At 38.5% G+C, this 21,509-nt stretch overlaps 1 protein-coding gene across 1 annotated transcript in view; it reads right to left on the bottom strand.

Moving 5' to 3' along the window:
• The window catches only part of ZNF236 (zinc finger protein 236), a gene marked incomplete at its 5' end in the record, with an annotated part of 114,904 nt that overhangs the window by 45,218 nt on the left and 48,177 nt on the right, over window positions 1–21,509 (bottom strand). The window contains 7 exons of the mRNA XM_008578795.1: window positions 595–746; window positions 1,098–1,199; window positions 2,495–2,748; window positions 4,160–4,420; window positions 5,062–5,203; window positions 10,859–11,062; window positions 12,507–12,779. Of these exons, the coding sequence (XP_008577017.1) occupies window positions 595–746; window positions 1,098–1,199; window positions 2,495–2,748; window positions 4,160–4,420; window positions 5,062–5,203; window positions 10,859–11,062; window positions 12,507–12,779 (1,388 nt within the window). The remainder of the gene's footprint in view (window positions 1–594; window positions 747–1,097; window positions 1,200–2,494; window positions 2,749–4,159; window positions 4,421–5,061; window positions 5,204–10,858; window positions 11,063–12,506; window positions 12,780–21,509) is intronic.

The following is a 21,509-nucleotide window of genomic DNA, read 5'->3' as shown; positions in this document are numbered from 1 at the left end:
CCCCCCGGCCCGGCCCGGGCCCGGCACCGGGATCGCAAGCCTCGGCGTTGCTCCCACGCCTCGCTCAGCCAGTGAGCGGGAGCCGGTCTGCACGTGGGATCCGAACCCTCGGACGGGAGCGCCGCCGCGCTTCCCAAGCGGCGCACTATCCAGTGCGCCACCGGGCCGGCCCAGAGATAAATTTTTTAATGATGCATTTAAATATTTATTTTTAATACGTCAGTGTTTGAAATATTTTCCTTCTAACACACTCCTTTCAAGATTCCACAGATAAAAATGCTTATGCTTTGTGTCTAAAGCAACACAATATCCTTTGGATGTTATTACACTACACTCTACTGACTTCCTGGCTTTTAACCAAAAAGGCAACAACAGCATCATAGTATTGACATCTTTAAGCAAAATTAAAGTGTTTTAAGGAAAAAGAAAGCCCTATATACTGAACACTGAAATTTTTCACAGGTGATGCACTAACCTTAATTACAAGAAGTTAGCATGCTCTCTTAAGTAAGCAAATTTTAAATAATTACTGTGAAGAATAAAATAGCATCTGCTAAACAATGACAAGTATGTGTCCCTTCTGTAAATACTTACTACATTAATCGTATCAGAGCTGGGAACCTGCAGTAAGTTCTGCTGGTGGAAACTTGTGGAGAGGGCTTGAGACTCGAGTGTACTAGAATCTTGTAGCTGTTGGACAGGTGGAAACTGAGTCTGCTGACTGTATGTATCAGTCACTGTAAAACCTGAAATATATGAGAATATAGGAGTTCTACAAAAATTTAAAGTTAGCAAAAAAATTTTTAAAGGTGGGTTTTTAAATAAAAAATGAGTCCCAATTTCTACTCAATTGCCTTGTCTTGGCTAGATAATAAGTGTATAATGGTTGTAAAATTTGCTTTCCAGAAGATCTGAGCAGACCACAAGATAGTAGGTATCAATTAAAAAAAAAAAATTATACAATGCATGCAAAAAGTAATTTGGTTTGAAACCATAAATTTTATAAGGGCCTTAAGAGAAACACCTGAGGGTGTTGTAAAATTCAACCCAACCTAGGTACAGCTCATTTACAAACTCCACTGAAACCTACCACTGACCTTGTGAGAGCCCTGCAGGTTCAAAGGACTGCTGTGCAGGAGTCTGCTCTTCAAACTGGTCCATGTGCCCTGGCAGAGGGTCCTGTGGAGCCACAAACCCATCTAAAGGTAAGAATGCAAAGAGAAGGAGGACTCATATACTTGGAAGTTATTTCACATCTACCAATCTGTTCAAAAGTACACTTCAGTGAGTTTCAAAAATCAACCTCCTTATTGCAAAAAAAACAATAGGAAGGCAAAATATATATACAAGGGTACTTCAAAAAGCTTCTGGAGAAATAGAATTGAAAGACACTACAAATCTTTCCATGAACTTTTTGAAGTACCCTTTTATATAGTATGATTAAAGCATTATCTTTGTACTTCCAAAATATCACCTAAAGTCTCTACAGTTTGTCCTAAAACTTAGATATTGTTCTGTAAAGTAATATTCTAAAATGCAATTACATTCAATAATATTTAAAACCTTTTTGGGTGTGCACTGTTACAGGCATCGTAGGGGATAAAAAGAATTCAATCCTGCCCAGAGACTAAACAGGTCAGCAAATTATTGGTTAACAGACTCTTTTGAGATAAGAAGCCTGTGCCAGAATACAAATCAACTATGTCACTAAGTATGCTGTCTACAGTTGCTGACATTTTTTGTAGCCAGACTTTATTGATGAAAGAAGCAATGTGTTGCTTTATATGCTGGACCAGGAGCTAATCTCTTTGCACTGACCTGCATCAGTTTGTGAATCTACATTAGTGTATTGCAGCAGAACCATAATGGTCACACAGATGTACACATACAAGGTAAGACGTTCTCCATATATTGAGGGATAAAAGTAAATTACCAAAAAGTACACATAGAAAGACCCTGTTTCTACAATTCTATATACATACCAAATGCATACAAGGGGTCTTCAAAAAGTTCATGGAAAGATTTGTATTATCTTTTAATACTATTTTTCCATGAACTTTTTGAAGTACCCTAGTGTTCTCTCTCACACACACAGACACACAAATATATGCACAAACATGCCTGCACATTTACATGGAAAAAAAAAAAAAATGGAAGAGCCTACACCAAAATATGAACAACAGATTTTGCTGTACTCTTAAGATTTCAAATACTTTAGAAATTTCCTACCAAAAAGTCGGATTACTTTGTGTTTAAAAAAAAAAAAAAAAAGACCTGCTCTCAAAAAGCTTAATAAAATTGAAGAGTAAAAATCTATTTAAAGAGCATGTGGGAGAATATAACGTATTCAATATCACGCATGTAAACAGACACAGCACAAAATGGGATTTGAAAAGTCAGAGGTGAGAGACACCCGTGGACTGCAGGGAGTGCGCAAAGGGCTGTAAAACCCTGTGCGGATCATTCCAAAAGTTAAAAACACCAACATATTGACCTTCGTCTGCCTCCAAAGGCGGATCAGTCAGCTGCTGACCGAGCCCGGCCTCCTCTGTGCCCACGACGTGCGGTGGCTCCAGCTCGAGCATGGCCTCGGGGTGTGTGGGGTCCACCTCCGCTGTCTGCTGCAGCGTGTCACTTTCGATCTCCACATGCATCTGCGTGGACACCTGCACACCTTGCTGGTCCCCGGCGCCCTCCTCCATCGAGGCAGCCTGCTGATGCTGCTGCAGCTGCTGAGCAAGTTCATATCTGCAGAAAAATCAGAGACAAATCATAGAATTAGATGCTGTCAACAGTGACTTGTGTGGGATACTACTGTGAAAGTTGTAATTTATTACAGAACTTTCTTATTCTTAAATTATACCACTTTTAAGCCATGACAGCAATCCAGATAAAAACTGAACACTATTAACAATTCTGAAGAATATCACATTTCTTTAGCTTTAAGTGCTTTTGCAGGTTGCAGGACATGATGGCACGCAGGGAGGGCGAAGGACAACACACACCAGAATCTTTTAAAAGTTTTACAAAATAAAAAAGACACATGTTTAAAAGTAAAACTCTCCCTGCTCAAATTCTGCAATGAGTTAAAGTATTCAGAAAAGGAACTGCACTATTAAGGCAGTGCCATTATAGACTCATCTAAATGAGATACCCAAATGTGGTGCACAGGCAGGGAGGGCCACGTCCCACAGGGTACCGGCCACAGACGTGTCGTTTGACCAGTTGTCAACTATGTTACAAAACACAGACTATGAGGCACATGGCCATTATGATCTTCTCATGTTAATGTTGCTTTTAGCAACCTTTATATATATACAAAATATATCCAGTATATATTCATCAAGGTAAACAACTTCTCTTTCAAAGAGAAAGATGAACAATAAATTCAGTGAATGAATCCAAGAACTTAAAAAAACCTCAAACAATGACCCGATTAACAGGCTAGGTAACGTGTACAATATCTGAGATGACAGTCATCTGTTCCCTCTTTCACAGGTCCTGGCCAGGCCCATACCAGCTCCATCACATGTTCTGTTCCAGTGTCTCATCAATCTCCCACTTAATAAAGGTAACCAATCTAGCAACTGCACTACTGGACACTGGGTCCACAAATAAGGACCTTAAAACCCATATTCCCAACACTACCTCAAAAGGTACATTGGAAAAGCCTGGCTTCCTGACAGAAAAAAATATTATGTTAATATTAACATGCCACTGAGCAACCCAGTGCCTATCTCCACTCCTCCGAGCATGGTACAGCTCTTGGGCCAACTGTGGACTGGTCATCCTGCTACAGTGAGTCGAAATACGAGCATCCTGAACATCTACACAAACATGGATTCCCTAGTTCCCAAATACATGTATGGCATGGTCTAGCATTTCATCCAGTTATCGACCCATCAGCTTTGAAAGAGAGCCTATAAAGCACTTAACCCACAAACTACTTTAATATTATATTAAAAATAAAAAAGTTAATGCTTTAGTTTATGGCTCTCAATAGATACTTTGACACTGATACTTAAGTTTCTTTAGCCCATATGTTCCAAGCTAGAAATAACAGTACAGGAATCAAAGACAATTATTTTTTAAAAACACTCTCCAACACCATCTGGGAATATGAAGACTATTAAAAAGTGACCATCAGAATTATACATACCTATGAGTTTTCATGTGCTTTTTGCAATTTAGTGAGGTCTTAAATGTTTTCTGACAATAGGGGCACATATAGGGACGAAGGTCATTATGTATACCCATATGTCGCCGTAAGCTACCACCAGTAGTGAAAGCTCCATTACATATTAGACACTTGAAAGATTTTAGTCCGGTGTGTGTTCGGATGTGTGCTTTGAGCACTCCTGCAGAAACAAAGCCTCTTCCACACTGAGAACATTTAAAAGGTTTTTCACCTGTATGTGACCTAAAAAGAAGAAAAGTTTTAATAAGTAAGTTTGTCACACTCTCATAATGCTTTATAACTAGAATACATTCTTCTGCATTATTTTACTTGGTCATTATACTAAGCTAAGCAGCAAAGACGTAGCTCTCCACACTTTGCAAATGAGAAAACCTGAGACACAAAGTGGTTAAGTGACTTGCCCAGAGTCACACAGCTAGCACACAATTGAGACAAAACTAGAACCCAAGTCTTCTAAGCTCTTCACTTTCTTCATGCTATCAAACTGTCTCTCATGACCAAGTTTCTTCTTTCTTTTCACTGTTGCTAACACCAAGAAAAAAATCTAAACTCTGATGAATACACCTGAAACACTTAAACATAATTGTAATGAAATACACCAAATACTTCCTTGGTATTTCCTGGAAATGGCAAATATTAAAATATATGGGAATATAAATAAAATTAAGCTGCAATTTCTGGATATTTTAGTCAAAACACTAAAGAATAAAAATACTAATTACCAATAAATATTCTGAGATTAAATATTTTGAGATTAAAATAATAAAAGCTAACATTAACACTGTAAATATTTTCAGAAGTCACTGGTCACTAAATTACTACAATTATACTAAATTTCCATCTCTGAATCTATGTTACCTTACCTGATGTGTTGTTTAAGGTGGCAAGATTTTTTATATGCACGATGACAGTAAAAACACTTGTAAGGTCTATCTGCTTCACTTACAAAATTATTATTAAAATAACTTTGGAAAAATTGGTTTCTTGGAATGGGCTGGATAAGACCTACAAACCAAAAGAAAACAGGAATAATGCACTGTCAATGCTACTAATAAAATTAAATGTCAAAAGATATCTGCTTTACCCAGAAGATGAAAATTCTCATCTACAAGGGTATGTCAAAAACTTCATGGGAAGATTCTTATTATCTTTTAATTCTATTTTTTCCATGAACTTTTTCAAGTGCCCTAGTATAGATTCCAATGTTGCAACTAAATGCTATTTTAACTGTTAGGAAATGGCTATTTAAAGAAAACCTTTGAGAAAATATTTATGAATTAATATACTATTTTTTCAACATGAGGAATATCGATATTTTCACGATTACTTCCCTTGATTCTACCAGCCAATTTTTAATGGATTTCTACATTTACTTCCTATACGGTTATTTGCTGACATGTAATTAACATAGCTATGTCCAAATTTTAGGTTCACTGGGATTTTAAGTCCCTTATTTATTCAGTATAAATACTACACGCTAGATATTATAATAAACTCAAAACATAAATGATTTCTAACATGACCTTTTATTCTGGAATACCTACAATTCAGATGTTACAGTGCTTTGTTCACAGGAGCAGCCTAGCCTCCAACTCCTCCAGGCTTTTGACTACACCTGCTTTAGCACACTTACATAGACACCCACCCGTCAGCAGGCCAGCCTCCACTGAAGCAAACTGACACCAGGATCTTATATAGAGACTTTCAACCTGCCACCTACACCAGGCCACACAGCTCAGAGCCTTCAGAAGGCCCAGAGACCATCCTCCTCTCTGTGTCACCCCATCCTGGCACAGGGACCCCCAGCCACCTACCTCTGTAGAAAACACTCTACCCACCTCCCGCTATTCTCCTTCCAACCCTTTTTCCTGTGGCTTCTAGAACCTACATTCCAGTGTAAACAAATTCTCCACCACAAACTGCTTCCCAGAATGTTCAGATCATCATCTTTTTTCTGTAGCAGTCTGTCTCTGACTGAAATGTGTCCCTTAAAGCTCTGTCACGATGCTCATTTCTATCGATCTGTTCTTTGAGCTTGGTGAACCCAAGTCTAGTGTCTCAGCCTCTCTTCCCTCTGTCTTCATTCCCTTGCCAATCTACCAAACTCTATGAGCCAAATCACTTCATCCAATCCACTCTCAAGTGAACTCCAACTCATTTGGCCCCTTCTCAAATAATGCAGAAGATCATAAAACGAAAAACAAAATAACATGCACAGTAACATCTTGAGTTTGGTGTGCATTCCTAACAAAATAGTTTGTTGTATATAAACGTAAGTGGGACCAACCATACACTGTTCTGTAATCAATCACCTGTTCACACCTAATACAGACACCGTGACATCTTTTGAAGTCATTACATGTGACATCATCCTCACCATCCTCTGTATATCTACACAGAACTCCACTGCACCGTGCCCCAACGTGCCTGGTTTACTTAACACACTTTTGATGGTTATTTTGATTGCTTCTAACTTCTTGCTATCATAAATAACGTTGCAGTGAACAATCCCAGTATATACAACTGTTACCTTAGCTGCTTCCCCCTAGACATGTAATTATAATCTTTAGGGGTGGTACCCAGACATATGGATTTTGAAACAGACCCCTAGAGAATTCTAAGCCCTCTGCAGGGGTCAGGGGTTGGGGGATGTTCCTACTTTGAGACATTAAGGAAGTAAAATAATAGGCTCATTTTTAAAAAAAGCTTTATTTTTCACTTTTGCTAACTTTACAAACACAAAGTTCTGTTAAAAGTTAGGTGAATTACAAGGTCTCAATATTTGGAAAAAAATTTTTTTTAAAAATACATAAAATCCTAAAGTGCTGGCAATATTAGTCATTTCTACTAGACTAATAGCCATTTAATACATTTGTTTATTTAAAAAAGAAACTACTAATCTCAAAGAAAGGCATGAATGCATTTTAGCTAGTTAATATACTTCAAATTAGAAATGTCCTTGAAATGTCCTAAAATTCCTTCTATAATAAGAGAAGAAACAGCTGTATTTTCTTATGATGCTTAGAGAAAATATAACTAGTGTTATAATAGCTTTTATACATGGCAAATAGTAACAGAATGCAAACACTGCAAAATGACAGAACATAAACAAACATAACATATAATACATCCTATGTAACATACATTTGATACAGAAGTTTAGACAACTGTGTTAATGACAAGCAAGATAAGTGCACTAACATGATTAAAACATCAAATATAAAAAACTTGAAAGATCAACCACTGTAGCCTTGAGACTTAAAATAATAGATAACCAAAGCCGGGCTCACATCAAAGGAAAGATATTTCAAACATGCTAAGCAAAATAGTGATTTTTCATATATATATATAATGAATGTATATAGCAAATAGTTTAAATATTTAAACTATCAAATATATATATATATATATATATATATATGTATGTATATAGCAAATAGTTTAAAATGGATATATCACATACAATCTGAAAATCCAGAAGCAGCTACAGATCATATCATCCTAACTCCAATACTTCCCCAGTCTGCACATTATTTTATTTAAAATTTAGTTTCTGAATTTGAAGAAAAAAACATTTAGAATACAACAGAAAGACTACTTAATAGAATACGATCCCTTCAATGCCATAAAATACATAACATTCAAGTTGAGTGTAGACTAACAATGCTTTACACCAAGAAATAACTGTTTGCAACTCAGGATGTGCTCTTCCACGTGTTTGCACCAGTAGTATGTGACAGTGGATGAGGAGAGGAACATTAATGAACCACAACCCTGGTCTAGGAGAAGACCAGGTTCTAGGCCCACCATGAGCACAAGCCACCCTCTGACTCAAAGGAAAAGCTGTCAACTCTCCCTAGATCTCGGTTTTTACATAAAACTACCAACGAGGATAGGGAATGTAAAGAAGTCTTAGAAAGACTACTTTCACATTCCCATGCAGCTCTAAAAGTTTTAAAAAGCATATTGCTATATGGTACTATGCCATCCAACAGTTCTTCTTTAGTAATCAGAGATTAAATTACTTGCTATAATACTTTTAATGTATTCTAACTCTTTAAAATGATAGTCATAGTGCAAAACATGTATGTGCTTTAAGTAACTAGACTGAACTGGAATATCCCATCTCCCAATTAAGTCAAGTAACTGTATTCTATGCTAAAACCTCTCTATTGAGTTTTTATCAGTATCTATCCTCAAAGGTTATTACAGCCAAGTCTTCTCTATAGCCCCCAAGCAGCTCAGAGTCTGAGAGAAGAGACAGACACAAACATAAATAACAATTGCGCATCATAAGAAATAGCTAAAATATTTTACATTTTACATTTTACATGTGAAGCTACCTCTAGGAATCATTTCCCTCGTGTGTCTCACTCAGCCTAGACCACAGGAGAACTCAGCTTACAATAATCTGATCTAAGATTCAGGCACCTGTGAAGCTGAGGAACGAACTGTATCCCATTTTAACCCTGGAAAAATTCTGCAGAATCAAGACTCTAACACAACTAAATATTTGTAAACTTGAAGTCAAGAAACCCATAAGTGTTTACTTGACTTCTGGCAACCTGAAAAAAGAGACTGGTCTATTGCCTGGTCGTGTCAGCAACCAAAACTGGACAATGCTATCAAAGTATTCTAACCCATTGTGGGAGTTCCGATCATTTTCTATGCTCTAAAACAATTAAATATCATAATAATTACAGTTCCTAGGAAGCTTAGAACTCATACATAAAGTCATCAGAAACTGGTATTCTGGGAAAGATGATCTTTTATTATCTTATCTATTTGTTGTGTGTTAAAAGATCCATTTCATCTAAATATTTTAATGTATTAAGCAAAAACTTAGAATATTTGCAAACAATTTTACCTCATTTGCATCTGTGCTTATAGCTTCTTTCTCATTTCTAATATTAGGTATTCTCATTTTCTCTTTAGTTTATTAGTGATAAATCATCTATTTTACTGTTCATTTAAAAAAAGAGTTTATAAAATTACTTTTCAAGTTTACTAGGATTTTGTCTATCTTAAATTGTTTTATACATATTAATTCCTTTCTGCTACTTTCTTTTCACTTTTCTAGCTTTAAGGGTTAAATATTTTACTTATTTGCATTCTTTCTTATTTTTTAATAAAAAATACTCAATGTCTTAGTTTTTCTGACAGCTTTGGTCCATCCAATTTGTTTATATAATGCTCTCATTTGTAACATAAAATTTCAGTTTTAAATCTTTCTTTTCTATATAATTTTGAACAGCTATTTTTTATTAATTTATATTTTCACTGAACTGTAATCAAAGATTATAACCTGTATCAACTTTTGAGAATATGATGAACTTCTTTTCCTGCATATTTGAATGAGTGTGTATTTTAGGGTAAAAGATTACACAAAGCTATTAAAATCACCCTTTTTAAATATGTGCTCAAATCTTCAGTTTCACTGTATTTATTTAACTGATCTAATTGAGGCTCTCTCACTATACTTGAGAATTTGAAAATTACTCCTTTCTTCTAATTGTTTTTGGTTTACATATTTTGATGTTAGGCCCTTAGATACATAAAAGTTCATAACTGTTGATCATGTTATTGGTAGCCTATAACTTATATAAATCTAAAATACCTTTCTATATACCATTTAACCTTTATTTATACTGAATTATATTTAGTCTGATATTAATTTTTCTTATAAACTAGATTATCTTGCCTAGGAAAATGATGAAATACAGAAACTGCATAAAATGCAAATTCACATATAGAATTTAATGAGTACTATAGTTTGAATGTTTGGGTCCCCCCAAAATTCTTACATTGAAACCTTACCTCCAATGTGACAGTAATAAGAGGTGGGGCCTTTGGAGGTGATTAGGTCATGGGCTTAGTGCCCTTATAAAACAGCCCCAGATTGTGCCTGGCCCTTCCTCCCACCACATGAGGTCACAGCCAGCCTCCATCAATGAAGACAAGAGCCTCAGCAGACACTGAATCTGCTAGCACCTTGATCTTGGACTTCCCAGCTTCCAGAACTATGAAAAACAAATTTCTATTATTTATAAACTACCCAGCTTATGGTATTTTTTGTTACAGCAGCCCAAAATAACTATGGCAGTGAGGTTTCTTAAATTTTGTTGTAGTACCTATAAAAATCATTTTTCTGATGACTCTAGTAAGCAGTGTTTTCTTTCTAGTTAGATAACAGAATCATAGTTTGGCTTGATTATAACAACACTGAGCCTAAAAAACTTAAAAGCAGGCAGATTTTTCTTTTTAATCTAAAGATTAAAGCAGTCCAAATAATAATGTCATACACTCCATGGGAATTTCAAGATGAAAACAATGAAGTGCAATGTGTGTTTCACATAAAACCCCTGGTCACCTCTGATGGTTCCACTGAAGCGGAAATGCTTCTCCAAGAAGGACTTACATACTGTCACACATTATATCTCTCTGAACCAAGAACATAATTTGAGCAGTAATTTAGATACAAGTAGGATTTTAATCTTGATAGTGGAACATACCAGCCCATAAAGCAAAACACTGCTTAACAAAGAGTTCATTAATACCATGCCTAAAACTATTTAATTGCATAGACTTAACATGTATATATCCTTCTAAGGGTACCAAAGGAAAGAGTACTTGATAAATTGTACAGACAATCCATCTTACCTAGGTCGGTTATGAGAATCGGTTCTTGCAGAGGAATATCGGTGACTGGAACATTGGTCTTGCCCACACGAACCTTTGTGGGTTTCCGCTGGTGCCTCACCTTCCTTGTTCCTGCATGCTTGAAGTGGGAAGCAATGTGAGTCTTCCTATGGCCTGAGGTTCGAAATTTCTTGTCACAGTGAGGACAAGCAAAAGGTCTAACTCCTAACAAAAATAAGAGCACATTTTGAAATTATTACAAGGAGTTACATCTCAACAACAAATACCAACATAAAATGTCAGTACTTCCAATACTGACTTCAACATTCAGTTTGTTATTCTATGCTTATAATTTCATGAGCATTTTAAATTACAGCTATTTTCTCTTGTTTGTACAGTGCATATTATAGATGTTAAGGCATGTTATAAGAGCATTTTAGTAAAGAAGAACAATAACTATTTTCAGGACAAACCCTAAAATTGTAAGTACGGATATTCAAATACCCAGCAGTTCTTAAGAATTCTGAAGTGGGTAAGACTGCTCTCCCTCAAGTCATCATCTGCAGTCTGGAGTGACGACACGCACCTCCAGAGCTGTTGCTGGGACTGTACTGTACAGCCGTGTTTAAACAGCACTTAGCAGTGCCTCGCACTTCGTGAACAAGTGGTAAATGGTAGTGGTTACTGACTGTAAATAATAGTGATAATAGTAATAATATGTTTTTAATGATGTTGCTCTACTGAGTCCCTTTTCAGAAGGAAATTGCCTTCTTTTACAATTTTATTGATAAATACTGCAGATAACAAATAGACATGTAACAAATTGACAGACATGGAACAAAACTGACTAACTTCAGCTTTTTCAGATACCATCCATGTGGTCAGCCCAACCCAGGATGGGGGGAGAGGGGAGTATGGGGATACTGATAATGAGTACTGGGTTTCTTTGGGGGGGGGGTGATAAAAATGTTCTAAAAGTAGATAGTAGTGGGGGTTGCACAATTCTAAATTGTACAATTTAAAAGGATGAATTTCATGATATGCGAATTATATCTCAATAAGGTGGCTATTTTTAAAATGGAGCCCAAATATTAAAGCCTTCATGCCTTAATACTGATCAAGTATCTCGGTTGGCCGTTTAGCTCAGTTGGTTAGAGTGTGGTGTTGTAACAGCAAGGTCAAGGGTTCAGATCCCTGTACGGGCCGGACGTACCCCTAGCCTCCACCCCCCGACAAAAAAACAAAAGCAAGAAAAATATCAGAGCAGCAGAGTAGTCATTAAGGCCTTCCTTCTTGTTAAAGGCCTCAGTACAAATGCAGCCCTGTTCCGCGCGCCATGCCCTCCCCTGCCCCAGCTAAAACCTGCACAGGTCTTCCCAGATTGCAGATGACGTGTTTCTGCCTTAGAAAAGCTCACTAGTTAAGTCTCCCTTTACCCTCGGCAATTACACATTTGCTTACAAACGGTCCTTGCCGAAAGCCTCCCCCATTTCATCATCAGCTCCATGGAATCGAGGCTGCGCTGCATGTTTTCCTTTACCAGTATATACCTCCTGGCTAGCCTACAGACGGTGGTCCGTAGATGCTCATGGAGAGATAAACCGCAGTCCTCCGACCGCCACCCCACAACCCCCGCCCTCCCTACACCTGCCGTGCCAGAGCTGCGCACCTGTGTGCAGGCGGATGTGCACCTTGAGGCTGCCCGACGTGGAGAAGCTCTTGAGGCAGTACTGGCACTTGAAGGCCTTGATGCCGCTGTGCGTCTTGATGTGCGCCGTCAGCGTGCTCTTGACAGCGAAGGCGCGGAAGCACTGCGCGCACTTGAAGGGCTTCTCGTGCGTGTGGATGCGGATGTGGCGCACCAGGTCGCTGGGCTTGCGGAACTCCTTGGCGCAGTAGGGGCACACGTGCCAGCGCACGCCATTCTCCTCACGCACCGAGCCTGCGGGACACGAGAGGGCAGGTCCGGCGCCGTCCGGGGGTCCTCACCGAGACCCAGGGCGGGGGCTGTTTCCTCCTGCCGCAGCGGCAGCACACACCCGCCAGTCGCCAAAAGCACCGAGGACTGTGGCTTCACCTTGCGGAGAAGCCTAGCAGCCCCGGAAAGGCGCGAGAGCTACCGGGCAAGTGACAGATGCAAACAAAGAGTGACCCGGGGAGATCCGCTCACTCAAGAAGAAAAGCACACGTGGTCAGGCACTTGCAGGACTAACTCAGAGGACGTGATGGAAGGACAAAGTCTGAACAACTAGCTATTAAGCCTATCTGACATCACAAATAAAAAATCATGCAAATGCAAAGAACTAGGAAATGGTAAGTTCTTAAAAGGTAGTTTGTAAATAGTTAATACAAAGAAATAGTATACATGATACCACCGAGTTCATGATCAAATATAAAAGATTCTTTTGTAACTCAATATTATTATTTAACTTTGAATGAAATTTAAAAGTAGTCCTAACAGAATAAAAAAAAAATCACAAATAAAACTTCTGGAAGTATAATCAGTAAAATGATTTCTAAAATATAAAAAAAATTTAAATAAAAGAAATTCAGCAGAATCACTTTTTAGTTTTAAGATTTTTGATTAGATTTATTCACTTAAATTAAAGACACAAACTGTACAGTTTTGTTACAGAAATAGAAAATCTCGTTTCCTTCTGTTTTCAGTAAATACAAAGAATTTTCCATACATGCAAGTGAATCTCTTAAAGGAGAAAATGTTTTTCCCTAATGGAATGTTCTTTGCAAGAATAATTACACAGGAAAGAGAGTTACGTAAAAAAAAAAAAAAAAAAAAAAAAAAAAAAAAAGGGAAAAAAAACTTTAAGTTTTTTTTTAAAAAATTAAAAAAGGGAAAAAAGAAAAAAAAAAAAAAAAAAAAAAAAACCACACCCCCCGGGGGAAAAAAAAAAAAAAAAAAAAAAAAAGTAGAAAACAAGGGAAATGATTTTTAAAGTGAGAGAAAGACATTTATTTTATGGTGATATTGTTTATTTTAAAGAATTCTAATTAAGACTGCTTAAAACTAATAGTTTAAAATTAATTCAGAAATGTACATATTTACCTAAAAGTCTTACTACGACAAATTAAAAAAGCAAGGTATAAAAAGGTATGAGAGAACTATAACATCTGTTAGCTAAAATCAGAAAATCATTCCCAGAAATCAGATTACTTTCCAAAACAAAAATAGAAATATATCTTTAATTTATGTAGGGTGACATAATATGAAACTGTCACCAGACTCTAATGATTTCTGGGAATAGACTGGAACAGACACTACAAACTGGCAGCTGTGCAGCCATCTCCACATCTGGCCTGCATATGTTTTGTTTAGCCCACAAAGTGTTAAAAGAGAAAACTGAATCCAGATTTCCGCCTCTGACAAATGGAAAGATCTGGAAAACCAGAGGTGCATTCCCATATGGCAAGCTTCCCTATAGCTGGGCAATAGCTTTCTCTTCAAACATACTAATAAATTTAGAAAGAGAAAATACATATTATCATCTTCAAGATGCATACAGCATTTGCTGAAACTCAACATCTAGTCTTAACTTTAAAAACAAAATGCCCCAAAACAGGAAGAGATGAATAAAATGTATCAATACAACATTCAACTTAATGGGAAAATACTAAAAGTAATATTAAAACCAGGGGGAAAAGTCCACTATGACTACCATTAATTTATAATGTTCTAGAGATGCTGTTCAAAGAAATTAGACAAGGTAAAGAAATACACTGTGTAAACTAGAAATGAAAATGTAAAAATCGTTATTTACCTATAATACAATTGTATAATTTTAAAAACCTAGAACTCAGAAATATGCCCAAGTTTTAACACATGAAAATCAATACCTTTTCTATCTACAAACATCCAGAAGAAAATTTTTAACTACTACTGAAATATGAAAGAAAAAAAAGGGAAAAAGATAAATAAATGGAAACACTGTTCTTTGGTACAAAGGCTAAAAGTTATAAAGACATCAATTCTCCTTGGTTTAATTTATCACTTACATACAGACTTCTCTTGGAACTTAAAGTGTTTGGAACTTTAGCACAAGATTTTAAAGTGCATCTGAAAAAAATAAATATGTGAAAATAGTCAAGAATACACTTTTAAAAAAGAGTATTAACAGAGGGCTAGGCTTCATAGTAGTAAAGTACACTACAAAGGTAACAGAGTACTCTATAAAGCTAAAATCATTTGGTACCAGAACTCATGAATAAAAAGACAGATTAGTGGATTAGAGAATAGAGTCCAGAAAAGACCCAACTAGATTTGGGAGTGTGATGTATGATAAAGGTAGAACTGCATTTCAGTGGAAAAAAATATGACTTACTTTAACAAATAGTATTTGGACACCTGAATAAAAATAAATGTGCATCAAAGATTTATTTTAGAACATGTAAGTATAAAAGTGCTAGGTAAAAGAAGAGCTTGTGTTTCCATAATGTCAGTGCTGATGTCTAAATATCACACAAGAGCAAAGTCACAAAACATTGACAAATATAGCTATATAAAAACAAAACATTTCTCCCCAGTTAAAAAAGGTTTTTTAATTCAAAAGAGTGAACAAATTAGGAAAAAAAATGTATCCCACAAATATACTTCATAAAACTATCTTTCATATATCATAGCCAATAGAAATCAAGAATTAGTCTAAGAAAAATATAGGTGCTCTTTTAACATGAAAAGCTTTCAACATTACTCCTTCTAAGAGAAATAGAAATAGAAACTACAATAAGATACCATTTTTAACCTATGAGATGAGTAAAAAGTCCCCAAATTTTGGTAACTATCTCTTGAAAAGGTTGTGAGGAAACAGTGATCCCATACATTGTAGCTGGGAGTGTAAATCCACAAAACTCAATGAAAGGATATCGTTAAGTATCAAAATTTAAGTATGTACAACATTTTTCTTTTATTATCAAGCACATTGCTGACACAAATACTGAAATCTTAATAAGGTCTATAGATTGGACAATAGCATTGGGACAAGTTTGATTTCCTGATGTTAGCAATTGTACTATCCTTGGTTTTAGGAAATACATGCTAAAGAATTTAGGGTTAAAGGGGTATAATATCTGTAAGTCACTCAGAAAATTCAGGAAAAAATAGGTAAATAGAGAAAACAAGTATAGTAAAATGTTAACATTTGGAGGAATCTGGATGAAAGATATGTGAGAACTCCTCGTATTATTTTTGAAACATTTCTGTTAAGATTAAAATTATTTTAAAATTAAAAGCTTAAAATGAAATCTTTATAGAATTTACCCTTTGAAACCTTTGAATGTACCCTACAGATAAATTTGCATGTGTGAAATGACATAGCTAAAAACATATTCACTGCAGCGCTGTTTATGTTACAAATGATTGCAAATGACCTAAGTGTCCATTTATTTAATCAACACAGGTTGAGCACTCTCATCTGAAAATCTGAAACCCTAAATACTCCAAAATCTGAAACTTTTTGAGCACAGACATGATGCCCCAAGTGGAAAATTCCACACCTGATCTCCTCTGATAGGCTGCAGTCAAAACACAAATGTCTCCATGGGAAAAGAGACCCTCCCAGCCTCCTTCGGCTGTAATACATCTTTAGACTCCCCTACACAAGCATGCATACAAAGGGCACTAAGAAGGCAGGCGTGCAGGCTGGACATGCCAACAGCAGGCTCCTCATGATGCTCCACCTGGGGCCAAGACCTATGTGCATTACCCACTGTGTGTTTTTTGCTTATTCTATGCTCTGTGGTATAAAAACATTGCCAAAAATGTCAAAAAGGCCTGCAGATACCCCTGTGGGTAACAGTGATAAGGAAACAAGGAAGCATTTATGTCTGTCTATGATGCAGAAAGTCAAGCTGTTGGAGAGCCTGGACGGCAATATGAGTGTGGAATGTCATACAGAAGGGGATGGCCACCATATATGACCCGAAGAAACAGAGGGATGATCTGTTCAGTTCTACGTTGAAAATGATGAGCAGAAGTTAATAAAAAACAGAAAACACTACATAACACAAGAGATAAAGATCTCCATGTTGTATTGAAAGGGAGGATCTGTCAGCACAGCAGTAAACACGTGCACTAGGTGACAGGATGACCATGAAATAGCAAAGATCTATCACACTGAACTAAAAACTGAAGGGAACTGTGGATATTCAACAGGCTGGTTACAAAAATTTAAGATGACACGGCATTACATTTTTAAAAATTTGCAGTGAAGAAGCATCTGCTAATCACAAAGTTCTTAACACATTCATGGACTGATAGTGAAAGCGCCAAAATGCTTCTGAATCAAGGTAATCATGGTAATAGTGACATGAAGATGACAGTGTTAGCACTGCGGAAAAGGTGCCCATAAACATGGTAAACATGTGTGATAGGCTTACTGAAGGACTACAGCAGCATGTGTTCATAACAACATGAAATCACATCAGTTTATAAAAGTAAAGGGATTCTTCCAAGATAAAAACCTTTGTTAATGAGGCAAATGGCTCTGGAGAGAACATTTAACAAGCTATGCAAGCAGGTGCCCCCAAATCCCTACAGGACCCACTTGCTGGTGCCCCAACTGCTTCTGGTGCTTCTTCTCATCTAAAAAATAAAATGCCATGTACGGTAACCTCATCAGAACACGGCATCGTAGGTCAAGGCTGAAAGCCTGTGCTGTTTGGTGCAGCTGCATAACAGCCAATGCAGCTCTTCTGGTGATGCTACTTTGCTGCTCACTGACCCTGAATGCATTTTTTTCTCTGTATTGACAGTGTGTCATGTTTTTCACTGTTAAATATGTATGTGTGAATAAGTGTAAGAAAATGCTTATAGGTAGCATATAAATTCAGAGTCAGCAGAGGTGTGACTCATTCACTCCCTCCACCCTCCCCCATCCCTTAATGAAGAAACAGGCCTGAAACCCAATGGGTAAAAGTCCTGCGCCATCCCTGTCTTCCTGTCCCTTGTCTGCACAGTTGACACCCACTGGTGACTTCCAGGGTACCAAGGAGTGAAAGCGCCTAGGGCTGGAGAACAGCTCTGAGATGAGTTTGTGACTGTTCCCTCTCCCTGCCTCACAGGATTGTGACTCCCCAGTCCCTGCCCTCAAAGCTTCAGACCCCTCAGGTAGCAAGAGGACATTGTGGCCTTGGACCCTTGGAACTGAGATGGCTTTGCATCTTTCCAGGAGAGCCTTAGATTCCTCTCCCAGGTTGTATCGCCCCTGAGTCAGCACATCCTAGGCTCACAGACTCAACAAAGCAGGGCAGAAGACAGCTGGGCACAGAGTGGGGATTCTGTTCAGCATGGGCTTCAAACCCACAGAACTCACAAAGCCCCTGCTTCCCCACCCCCTCCTCGGGCTCCTGCTAGCACATCCCCCTGCCCTTTATCCCTGTCTGTTCTACACTGGGGGCAGCAGAATTTTCCCTCCATCTTCCCCTTCTTGCCATTATCCCTCCCTTGAAAGGATCTCCCCACAGTGACACTGGACAACCTGGGGCAGCTGAGCTCTGTCCCAGCTCCTGGCTGGAACCATGAGAAGGAAGCTCAGCACACCTACAGTGTCCCTGTTGAAGATAACTTTCTACTAACTGAATTATTATGTTTTTTCATGGACAAAAAAATTTTTTGTACTGTCCCCTTATTGATGTCACCCAGTTTTTTTTTGTTTTTATTTTTCTCCTTTTTTGTCTTTTTTACTGACCGGTAACGGGATCGCAACCCTCGGTGTCGCGCCCGTACCGGGGACCGGCAACGGGATCGCAACACGTTGCGCCCGCACCACACTCAGCCAGTGAGCGGGAACCAGTCTCCACATGGGATCCGAACCCTCAGCGGGAGCGCCGCCGCGCTCCCAAGCGGCGCACTCTCCAGTGCGCCACCGGGCCGGCCCGATGTCACCCAGTTTTAATAAAAGAACCTTCTGAAGGGTTGGTCCTCCTACCTACTATAGGAGAGCTCTTCCCTGAGCTCTTCCTCCTCCAACACCATTAAAAAGTAATAATAAATTCAGAGTCAAGAATGATGTTGATGCCAAATAACCACAGATGGTCCACATAGGTGGCTGTGATGCTGACACCTTTGCTTTCTGATGGTTCAGTGACACAAATTAAAAATATTGTATAAAATTACCTTCAGGCTATGTGTATAAGGTGTACATGAAACATAAATGAATTTGTGTTTAGATTTGGGTCCTATCCCTAAGATATCTCATTACATACATGCAAATATTTCAGAATCCAAAAAATCCAAAATCTAAATCCGGTCACAAGCATTTCAAATAAGGGATACTCAACCTGTCGCAGATTGGTTAAATAAATTATGATGCATCCACAAAATAAAACACTATTTGGGAATTTTGAAAGACAGGATACCAGGTAGAAAAAAGTAACCTGAAAAATAATATACACATCATATTATATTTTTAGCAGGATGCCACCCATCCTGCTGAAAGAATGATAATACAGATGTCTATTATGCTTGTTTAAAACACACAGAGGGACATTAATGATGCAGCTGCCCTGGGGAGGGGTGATGGAGGACATGAATGAACAAGGACCTTTCACTTTTCACTGTATACCATTTGTATCTTTTGGATAGTGCAGCATGAGCAAGTTTCACCTATTTAAAAAACAATGTAAAAACTAATGTATTCAGTAACCACTTATTAGGTGTCAGGCACTACACTGCACACTTTACATGGATTTCTTATCCAGTTCTCTTCCATCTGTTCTCTTAGCCCCATTCCACAGATGAGAAGTCTGACATCATAAAGGTTAACCAACTTGCCCAGGATCAGATGGCCAGTGAAAAGCCCAGGTTTGTACCAAGGTCCATCCTGGAGTTTGAGTGCAGTTTTCTCAAATGGGTCTGTCCTCCCAGCTTTACTTCAACAAGAGCAAACAACATGCCAAGCACCCTGCAAGGTGGCAAAGGGTGTCAAACACATCATCCCCCTGCCCTTGAAGGAGCAGAGGAGGAGCAGGAACAGCACTACAGCCAAGCATGTACGGTAGAGTATTCGAGGTGCTGAGACAGGTGCTTGCATTAATGCATACCAGGTGTGCAAAAAAAATGCTGATTAATTCCATGGGAGGAGAATGATCAAAAACTTCTGCATAAATAAGGTGGGCCTCTAGCTGAGCTTTGAAGGCAGGTATTTGATTGCCAAGGACCTGTTCTGAGGCACATTAACTAGACAAAACACAATGCAAAAGCCAGGTATGAAGGTAAGCTCCAGAAACTTAATGTTCAATACGACTGGGATAGAGATGTCTAGTGGGAATCACAAGAGCCAGAGCTTGAGGTGCAGCCAGGGCTAGGCTATTGGAAGCCATACGTGCTGCAGAAAAGCTGTTGGCAAGAGAGAACAAAGGCTAGATGCATTCCCTTCGCTCTTTGAACAGCTCCCACGTGAAAGAAGGTGCTTGGGGCCACAGCCCAGCCAGCTCCATCCCCAGCACTGGCTGCACCCTGGTGAAGATGAAAGTGACAAGGACATGGGCTGCTTTCTGCTGGCCAGCCCTCAGCAGAGCAGGTAGGGAAGTGGGACGGAGGCACAGGGAAGTTGTCTGTGGATTCTTCTGTGGGATCAGAGGAAATGCACCTATTGTAATCAGAAACCTCCAAGTACAGCACCTGGAATGGACAGGCAGGCTCTTTTTGGGCAGAATCCAAATGCTGGTTCAGACAAAGGACCCTGGCCTATGTGGAGCATCAGAAGATTCCTCCAAATGCCTAGCATGTGTATGCAGAGGTTCTAGCCCAGACAACACATGGTAATGATCACATAAACATTTTCTGCTCTCAAATACTAGAACATCCAGCTAAATACAAACATTCACAACTGACTACTCTTCGACCACCACCTGTTAGGGAGCTGCTATGTCCTTGCTGCAGGCTCAGATGCTGACCCTCCAAACACAGAGACCTTCATAGGAAATAAAGCAGCCCAAGCTGCTGCTTGCTTTTTGTTAGACTGTCTCACGAAATATTTGGCCCAAGTTTTTGTTGTTTTGTGTGGGTTTTTTTAATGTTCTGTCAGTAGTGGACCTAAATCCAAGGGGGCAGATGTGCACTTCCTCGTGGCCAGTGATTCAGAGCTGGTGGACCGTGATGCCACACACACTTGAGAGGTGGCTCACAGGAAGCTTTAATTCAAGATACCCTGAGGGACAGTGTGTTTCAAACCTGGTGGAATCATGGCACAGAATCCCACAAAATGATCAGTGTACTAATTCAGAAGTGCCATGCCAGTGCTGTGAAATTGTTGGGGCTTATGCCTCTTAGACAGACTTATCCCTTAAAGCCAATGATAGGTTTATAAATATGCTCCTAAGTCATATGTCAATAGAAGTTCTATGGGAAGAGGCATGAGACTGGTTATCTTAAATTGTGAACAAAAGAATGGCCCTGTTGATAAAATGAAACTAGCAGAAGCTCTGTATCAGTACTACAATCTGCTGGGTTTTTCAGTACTGACCAAGAAAACGATGTTGACTTCCTGGCCAGATTTTCTAGGCTGGTAAGTGGAAAGGGAGAGAGTCAGTGGTAATTAGCTGGACTAAATTAATTAAGAATGTGGATACCAAGAATGCTTAAGAGGGGCCGGCCCGGTGGCGCACTGGATAGTGCGCCGCTTGGGAAGTGTGGCGGCGCTCCCGCCCGAGGGTTCAG

Source organism: Galeopterus variegatus, unplaced genomic scaffold (genome assembly GCF_000696425.1).
Source record: "Galeopterus variegatus unplaced genomic scaffold, G_variegatus-3.0.2 Scaffold1759, whole genome shotgun sequence".
In the NCBI taxonomy this organism is placed as follows: domain Eukaryota; kingdom Metazoa; phylum Chordata; class Mammalia; order Dermoptera; family Cynocephalidae; genus Galeopterus; species Galeopterus variegatus.
The sequence above is the reverse complement of the archived record's forward strand: the minus strand, read 5'-3'. Positions and strand labels throughout refer to the sequence as shown.